The 10,028-nt window shown below is 35.5% G+C and overlaps 1 protein-coding gene across 1 annotated transcript; it reads left to right on the plus strand.

The window, feature by feature from the left end:
* Positions 1–7,627: 7,627 nt before the first annotated feature.
* LOC110285805 (olfactory receptor 5B2-like) lies at positions 7,628–8,605 on the plus strand. Its single transcript, XM_021152227.1, has one exon. The coding sequence runs from the start codon at positions 7,628–7,630 to the stop codon at positions 8,603–8,605; it is 978 nt and encodes a 325-aa protein (XP_021007886.1).
* The last annotated feature ends 1,423 nt before the right edge of the window (positions 8,606–10,028 follow it).

Genomic DNA, 10,028 nt, shown 5'->3' on the forward strand with positions numbered 1-10,028 from the left:
TCTCATGGAGGCATTTCCTCAACTGAAGCTCCTTTCTCTGTGATAACTCCAGCTGTGTCAAGTTGACACAAAAATAGCCAGTACAACCCCTTTCAGGTCTACCCTCTTACAATTCTTCATAGCATCCCCCCTTCCCCTTCTCCAAGAGGATAACCCCCCGACACACAGCATCCCACCCCACCCCACCAGACCTATGCACTCCCTGGTGCTTCAAGTCTCTAAGATTCGATGTTTCTTCTCTCACTGTGGCTAGAGCAGGTGTCTGCTGTATATGTGTCTGGGGCCTTGTACCAGCCAGTGTAGGCTGCCTGGTTGGTGGCTCGGTGTCTGCGAGATCTCAGAGGTTAGTTAAGGATACTGCTCTTCCTGTAGGGTTGTTCTTCACTTCAACTTCTTCCAGCCTTTCCCTCATTCAACCACAGGAGTCCCCAACTTCAGTTCATTGGTTGGGTGCAAGAATCTATATCTGTCTCAGTCAGCTGCTTATTGGGCCTCTAGGAGGGCAGCTGTCTTATGCTCCTTTCTGTAAGAACACAATAGCATCAGTAATAGTGTCAAGCCTTGGAGCCTGCCTTTGACCTAGATCCCAATTTGCGTCAGATAGTCTACCTCCTTTGCCTCAGTCTCTTTTCCATTTTTGTTCTTGTAGTTCTTTTAGACAGGAAGAATTTTGGGTCAGAGTTTTTGACTGTGGGGTGGCAACTCCATCCCTCCACTTGATGTTCTCTGTCTTTCTACTCAGGTGGACTCTACAAGTTCCCTCTCCTCATTGTTGGTTATTTCTTCTAAGGTCCCTCCCTCTGAGTCCTGAGAATCTCTCACTTTCCAGGTCACTGGAGAGAGTCCCACCCATCTCCTTCCTCCTGAGGTTGTATATTTCCATTAATTCTGCTGGCCATTATTCTGTAATACAGCTTGAGGTCAGGTATGGTGATTCCCCCAGAAGCTCTTTTATTATTAAGAATTGTATTCGTTCTCCTGGGCTTTTTGTTTTTCCATATGAAATTGAGAATTGCTCTTTCCATGTCTTTGATGGATTGTGTTGGAATTTCGATGGGGATTTCATTGAATCTCTAGATTGCTTTTGGTAGAATGGCTATGTTTGCTATGTCAATCCTACCAGTCCATGAGCATGAAAGATCTCTCCATTTTCTGAGGTCTTCTTCAATTTCTTTCTTGAGAGACTTGAAGTTCTCATCATATAGATCTTTCACATGTTTGGTTAGAGTTACTCTAAGATATTTTTTTTATTATTTCTTTATTTATTCTAAACCCCAGAGTTTATTCCCCTCCTGGTCCACCCTCCAACTGTTCTACATTCCATACTTCCTCCCTGTCCCTGTCTCCATGAGGATATCCTTACCTCCCACTTCCACCCCACCACACCTCTAAACTCCCTGGGGCCTCCCATCGCTTGAGGGTTAGGTTCACTTTTATATTGAGTTTTATAGTGGACACATAAATTTTCACTGCTGTCAACAGTGTATAAGTGTATTTTTAAATTGATTTTTCTGAAATCAGCAACATGTAGTTAAAATAATTCATAAAAAAGAAAATATCTTGAACTGAATAAATGTTAAATCATTATGCATGACTTGTTCTAGAAAGACATGAATGGATAGCTTTTCATCCAAGACAGCACCAGAAACAGACTGAAAACTGATTCCAACAAAATTTATCCTGGTGAAGAAGTGAGTGCATTGCAGGCTCTAATAGGAACAGGATGATAGGTTACTTACAGCACAAATCATGGGGGATTTAAAGGCCGTTGCATAACTAAAATTCTACCCTAGATTGATAAAAACACAAAATCTGAGTACAGTTTGCAGACTACCACAAATCCGTCTTCTGCTTATCACTAGATATTTATATAACATGTGGTTAAGGACTCATGAATTTTGTAACTTTCTAAGCTTTGTGACTTGTAAACTCTCATACAATTGTAAGTTTTGTTAGCTTCCCAAATCTTATGAACTTTCCTCCACTCTCTAAAGGGGAAATTTTTATTTGTATGGCATAGCTACACAATAAAACACAGACACAGACAGACATACACAGAGACACAGACAGACAGATGGACAGATGAACACACACACACACACATATGAATGACTGTTATTCCTCAACAAGCTGATGTGGGTAAGTCTCTATAGACAATGTAATTACTACTTCTCTAGGAGAATAGAATGAAGGCCTGTGGATGTCCTTTTGGGCACCAATTTCTCTGCAGATTTTATGTGGAGATAAGATAGGTGTCTGGCATTCAACATGATATGCATGAGATAATTTTAGAAGGAACAACCTGTGTGCCAAGGGCCTTTTGGCATTCATTTCTTTTTTTTTTTTTTTATCTTTCATCTTCTCACCTTTATTTCTTTTGTTTGACCCTCCTTTCTCCCCCACTGTCTTATAGATTGAATTCTGTCCTCCAAAAAGAAGCCTTCACCCTTACTGAATATTCCTATGACCATATTCACCTTATTTAGACAAACATCTTTTGCAAATGTGACCAAGTAGTGAGGATATCATCATGTAAGGTGGGAACTGGTCCAGTGAAACTAATATTCTTTTTTTTTTTTTAATAGATGGAATTTTTGACAGAAAAGGAAAAAAAATGGAAAGGTACTGGAAAGATGACCCTTTGAAGAAAGAACAAAAAAAGGTTACGCATTAGAAGTCAATGAACACCCAAAGCTCCCACAAAAGTTGGAGCAGCAATGACTGTTTCCATAGGAATTTCACATGGCAGAATGGCTGTACTTACATTTTAAGTTTGGAGTTTTCTCCAAACTATGAACAGCTTCTCAAGTTTAACTCACCCTGCCCTTTCTTATGATGTAGCTCTTAGAAGCCAATCTAGTCAATGATGTAAATCTTCTGCATTATCATCTTTTGATCTTTCCTTTCTAGAAATTTCTTTCTTGTTCACTCACTAAATATTTCAATGTTACTAATCTTCAGAGTTAGAAGTTCAGTGTTTTGCTTTCAGATAATTTATCTAAATGAGCCCATCCACACAAAGTTTAGCTGCCTTCTACATGTAAAAATGCCACCTACCTACTGATTAAAATAATCGTGGCTTCTTACTATTGCTGGTACTACTATCAGGTAATAAAGACACACAACAGTAATTTTTTTATTACTGTATCTTCAGTGTAAACGTCATTGAGTTGAAAAGTTATCACATGTAATTCATCTTCAGTTCACAGAGGAACTGACTGAAGAAAAGATACGTCTGGAAAAGATACTCTCTTTTGTGTTCAGGAGTAAAGCCATTCAGTCTCCCCTACTTGGTTGAGCCAAAAAGGGACCTACCTAGATAACATAACTGAATATTAAAAGCAATGCAAAAATGTATTCTGATAATTATTGTTAGCTATAACATGCCATGGGTAAAAATACTTAAAGGCAACCAAGTCTCATCACTTTCCAAGTAGTTCTAAGCAGGGGACAAAAACCTACATCATCCATAGGATTATTTTATGTGTGATAGGTAAAAAATATTGATTGAATGATTGGCTCCTATTTAATGTATTAAAACTTTATATTTACAAAAGAAATATATAAATTAAAATAATGACAAAAGTTATCACTTTGATATTTTTGTAACTGAAATTTTTGTAATTACAGAGATTTCTTAGGGTACTATGAGTATTTAAGTGTGTGTGTGTATCAATTAAAAACAAGTAAACTATGAATTTGAGGAAAAAAATGAGTAAAACTATTTTTAGTGACACTGGATGAGACAGAAGGGATTCAAAACTATCATGCATACTTGATTTTTATGAAATTTGTCTAAGTTTAGCAAATGCCCTGCTTGTTTCATGAGACATAGAATAAAGAAAGGATGCCAATTGGCCAATCTTTAGGAAGTTTTGAAGGACAAAGGACAACATGCTCAAGAAACAGATAGGCAGAGAGGTCTGTCTTGGTGTTATTGTTTTATATTCACACTTGCATACTAATGAGTCTGAAGCAAAATCTAGCTCAAACAAATACCCAGTTAAAATTGATATTTAAGTTCACAATGGTGTGCTCCTTTCTACTGGAGTTGCTGGCCACTTTATAGAGTATAGGCTGTCTTCTGTCTATTTTTTTCTCCTAGCAGCTCTATGTGACAGGTTAGAGACTATTCTGTAACCACAACATAATAATAACCTTTTCCTTGTATCTGTCTGTCTCTGGAGAATTTTGCTCATCTAGTCATTAAGACATAACTTCTTCAAATGGATCTTTCCTTTTTTGAGAGGGACTTCCAATTGGGTCCCAAGTGACACAGTGCCACCTTCCTTAAAAAACAAGGTAACTTTCTAGCTTTTGGTTTGCTTTGTTCAGACTGCAGAAGCAGAAAAACTTTTGTGTAAAGTTACAATGGTAAGTATTTTTTTCTATGGAATGATCAGAGTTTAACATTCTGGTATCTAATATCCTTCTGAGCTCATACTTTTTTACAAGGAGCCCCAAAACACAACTGCTTCCTCTACTTCCAAATAGATGATGACTTCATTTTCACTGTTTCAAATCTGTTTTTAAGAGAATGTTGAGAAGATGAAGCATGCTCAGTAAGTGAATTTTAACATGAGGAACACATAAATGAAGGACTGAATGAAGTCTATGTATAACCAACTGTTTGTTAAGTTATTTAATGTGCATTTCTAAAGCAACATTCTTGCATGATCAAGTGTTCTTTGAATATGGAGTATATAGCTAGAAGTACAATTTATATTGTGACATGGAAAATGCACACTTATCATCTATCTATCTATCTATCTATCTATCTATCTATCTATCTATCTATCTATCTATCTATCTTTCTACCATCTATCTATCTAATCTACATCTACACACACACACACACACATTCCATCATGGGTATATTCATAGAATAAATGAAACTACCATATACTCCTGCTTTTTTATGCAATTGAGATTCATCTTTATGTTCCTTTTGTCTTATGTAAGGTAATATTTGCAAACTTTAAGCAGAACAGTGTAATATAATACCAGTTATCTGTATTAGAAATCATTACTAATAACACCAGTGTCATTTAACATAATTTAAAAAAATTGCTGGTTTAATCCATTATTTAATTTCAACATCCACTAGTGGCTTGTATCTTTTGATTTATAGAATACTATGTTTGAACAACCTGTCATAGCTTTATTCTCAAAGACTCATGTAAGAGAAATTCATGGAGAATACAGTGAATATTAATAACATAAGTATAACAATAAATATATTTCAATTATGTTTAAATGCCATTACATTGGTTATTATTCTTGGTTATATTTCAAAAAGAATATGCATAGTATAATTTAAAAATAGTTTTAGAGTCTATTTCAACACAATTCTTAAAGAAAGCTACTCATACTACCTGTATTGAACTCAATGTAAAATATAAATTATAAGAATATATTCTTATGAAAATACCAACAAAAAAGTATGAGAATATGTTTGGATTTTTTTTTCAAGACTCAGATCAGACATCATTAGAAATGTTTAAATTCTTAGTGGGATTGCTCTTGAAATAGCTGTTTGGGAGAATTACGAATATTTCTTCAGTAGTTTCCTCATATAAACAATGGACTGCCTGTATGCTGTGTGTGCTGCGTGATAGGCACAATAGCAGGAAGAAAAATCAACCAAGGCTTCTCTGGGTTTTGATTGCATATACTACAGATACTCAAACATATGGGCACATATTTCTCCAATAACTATGCAGCATCTCACATCTTCATGTTTTTTAGAGGAAAATTATTTGGAAACTTTAAAAGTTATTAAGTGAAAATGTAATTAAGTAAAGTTATTAAATAAAAAACTGAATTCTAAGATGTGATCTATAACCTGATGCTCAGGCACATTTTGCTATCTTGGATTAATTTTCATGTGTAAAGTTCTTGGGTCATTCTGTACCTTCATTTATTTCTCTCTCCTCTCTATCTTTATCTCCCCAAGTCTCTATTGATTGTTTTATGATGCTGATCAATGAACCTAGGGTGTTGTTCATGGCATACAAACACCTTACTATCCTGTGCTGCTCCATTTCAGTGTTTTCATTAATTTTACTTTTAAACAGCATCTTGCTGAGCTACTCAAGCCAGCCTTGATCTCACTCTATCACCCAGGTAGGAGTGACTTCACAATATTTTCATTTTTGCTTCCTAGATAGAATGACACTATCTTATATGTTTAGCTTTATTCTAAGTATAACAAGACACAGAGAAATAACCTTATAATATCAAACTACATTGCTTAGGTTATCATATTCAAATTTAGAATTTTTGGGGGTATGAATCTATAAAACATAGGACAACAGTGTCTGGCACAAAGGAGACTGGTGTCAATGTTATCCTTAGAGTTAAAAACAGATACATTGATAACCAGTTATGGATGGAAGAATGGTTTATGGTGCCTTACCCCTCAATGTTTAACTATTGCTGATAGATTCAGAAAAGGGGACAGTCATTGTCTTCAGTTTTGTACCCATGGTAATTCCACTGGGTTGCAATGTGCAGCTCTAATCCAATGGTCACTTAGATGGCCCTGAATAAACTGGGTGTGTCACAGACAAAGTTAAGTCATGAAGCTGAGAAAGGAATAAATAGAGAAGAGGAACCGTTGGTCCCTATCAAAAGAAGATAAAAAATGGCAATAGGACAGAATAACTGGAATGACTTACAAACACATGTGAAATTGTCAGAGAAATAATAACTGAAAAAGATGCAGTCTCTGCATAAATTTTCTCTGTATTTAAAAAGACAAAACTATAATATTTATTCTTCATCCCCACCATCTTTAAGCTCCCATATTTGCATATCACATGAGATTTCTTTTTACCAACTTTCCCAGGGACTAATATGAAGTCTCAGTTCTTCTCAGCTATGACCCAAATGATAGTAGCTCTCTTGGAATTAGTCACTGAGAATGCTTTGGGGGTACATGTTGAAGAGAGTCCTGCATACGCTTATGGATTTTGTGTTGAACAAGAGAGTAAAAGACCAAAAGCTGAATTATGTTGGTATTAAATTCTTGGTTACTGAGGCTTTATTATATTTTCAACAGATATTTCCCTTGAGTTTTGTACACCAAGGAGGCTATTTTATAATCAGATTATGTAGCCAAGTAAGGTAAGTGGTCAAACCTGAACTTTAACAGGTTATGCTATAGCAAAAGATGGCATTTCAAAATTTCTGCTTCTTATTCCTTCTGAAACACAATTTTCTGGTTAGTATTCAGTATTTGTGAAAGATTTATTTTGCTTAATAATTTTGAGTTATAGTTAGAAGATTGCTGACATAAAGAGCTTGAGTGATATGATTCAAATAGTTTTTCTTTTTCTTATTTTCTCTTTTCCAATAACATGTGTATATTATTTATCTTATTAAAACATCATTTATATTTAGTATGTTATTATTGTTGTTCATTGTATATTAACAATACATTAAGAAGTATTCTGAGCAGTTTAAACTCAAACTCTTTACATTGTTTCTTCCCTATTTTATCTTGTGTTTACTTGTGAGGGTTACTGAGGATTGAATATAGGGCCTTATGCAGTCTGAGAAAGACAAATTTTAGCAAATTGTTTATGTCTTTTTTTTATTTTGATAGGTAAAATACAGTTCTAAAATGTATGTGGCCAACAGCAGTAGAGTGAATGCATTCATACTCTTGGGACTAACTGACAACCCAGACCTGGAAGCCCCCCTGTTCATCATATTCAATATCATCTATCTCATCACACTGATTGGGAACCTGGGCATGATTGTGTTGATCTGGTTCGACTCCCATCTCCATACCCCCATGTATATTTTCCTCAGTCACCTCTCCTTGGCAGACTATGTTTATTCCTCTGCTGTGACTCCAAAAGTGATGGTTGGGCTTCTCACAGGGGATAAAGTTATCTCCTATGGAGGATGTGTTGCTCAAATGTTCTTCTTTGTGACTTTTGCCAGTATTGACTGTTTCCTACTTGCTGTCATGGCTTTTGACAGGCATGCTGCAGTGTGCAAGCCCTTACATTACACCACAACTATGACTACCAGTGTGTGTGCTCGCATGGTGATTGGCTGTTATGTGTTCAGTTTAGCTGAATCTTCTGTCTATATTGGGTTTATCTTTGATCTCTCCTTCTGCCATTCTAATGTGATTCATCACTTTTTTTGTGATATACCTCCAATCCTAAATCTTTCCTGCTCTGATATATATACAAATGAGATTGTGCTCTTTATCATAACATCCTTCAATGTCTTTTTTTCTCTGATAGTTATCTTGACCTCCTATGCATTTATATTCATTGCTATCCTGAGGATGCATTCAGCAGAAGGAAGGAAGAAGGCCTCCTCTACTTGTGCATCCCACCTCACTGCTGTAACTATATTCTATGGAACTATAATCTTCATGTACTTACAGCCCAGTTCTAGTCATTCCATGGACAATGACCAAATGGCATCTGTTTTCTATACCACAGTAGTTCCCATGTTAAACCCAGTTGTTTATAGCTTAAGGAATAAAGAGGTTCATAATGCCTTCAAGAAAGCCATTGAGAAGTTGAAGTCTGCTCAACACAAATTTCTTATTAGAGATTTATTCGGTTTATGTAATTAATCATTTATCTATTGTGTAGCAGAAATTTCCCACATTTAGAGGCTCTTGGAAATGGTTTAGTATGGCACATACTTGTCTGGTCAGGGAAGTTCCTTTGTGTTTGTATCAGGGCTTAGTCATGGTGTTTAATAATTTACATGACTCCAGATTAGCCAAATGTTACAAGATAGTCTCATTTTCTTTTGGTTAATGATAGTGGCTATTTTCTAGGAAATATTTGTTCATGTACTCATGGTCTCTTATAGTTTGGAGCATGATTCATGTGGTTTATGTGAAATTTCCTGGCAGTTTTCTCACTGAAAATTATGTAATTTAAAATTTTAACTAAAAATGTGCTCATTTCCTCAACCACTCTACACCAGGAGATGGTATTTAAACCTCATCAACATTTAAATATGAGGAATGAGATACTAACTTTTGAGAAAGTGGGTGAGGATGAATTTGTTTTTGTTTGTTGACTAGCACTTCTCTATATCAGAGATAATGTGAAACAATAATGCTAGTCTGCTAAAGAATACAAAATATGGTCAACATATAGAGAACAGGGGGTTGTGGAGTTCTCAGTCTTAATTGGGATATACATATGAGACTTCTCTTCCCAGGGTTCAAGGATCTTTGTGAAAAAGAGGGATGGGAGATTATAAGAGGCCTAAGTGGTAGGCAAAATCAAGGAAACAGTGTTTTCTGGACACAGAATGGAACGTACACATATGTATCTGCTCTCAGTGATTGTGATAGAATGCAAAAGATCTGCACAATGTTAAGTCAGACAAAATTCAAGTACAGATGGAGGAGGAGGTAAATACTTCTGGGAGAAGGAAAGTCAGTTTTCATTAATAATATGACCCTGGTCAGTTAAACTGCATAAGAACACAGGGTCTATTTGCAGGACTTTCTGGGTAGGGGCACACAGTGAACCATATGTGATAGGAGGAAGAAAAAGTAAAATCCAAGGTTTGATGGGAAAGTATGAGTTGGTGGTTATGGTGGAGTTGGGGAAGGGATTGGTTATGTTCAAACGTGTCTTATAAAAACAAAAAAAAATTAGAAATATATAAAAGGATACAAAATATGAAGACATAAATAAATATTATTTCTCAAATAGTAGTAGCTCATGTAGAAGTGTGAAGATCTACTATTTAGACTACTGTTATTCTAAATTCTATGCCAGGGTACATGTCTATTTCATCTGTTTATTTCTGTCATTCTTGAAATTTTGAAAGTCTATCTTCTGTATTTCCATATTTTTCTTTGGAAAGAAAATAAAAAGAGATGGGCATTATCTTTTTTAGTAATTTAGGTACTGGCTATACACAATACTACTGAGCAAAACTTGTCAATGATTTAGTATTACAGCCATGACTAGATGCAAAATTGTCATTGGTTTTGAATGCTTTTGTGAATAACAAAGTGCCTACCTGAA

Source organism: Mus caroli, chromosome 19 (genome assembly GCF_900094665.2).
Source record: "Mus caroli chromosome 19, CAROLI_EIJ_v1.1, whole genome shotgun sequence".
NCBI lineage: Eukaryota > Metazoa > Chordata > Mammalia > Rodentia > Muridae > Mus > Mus caroli.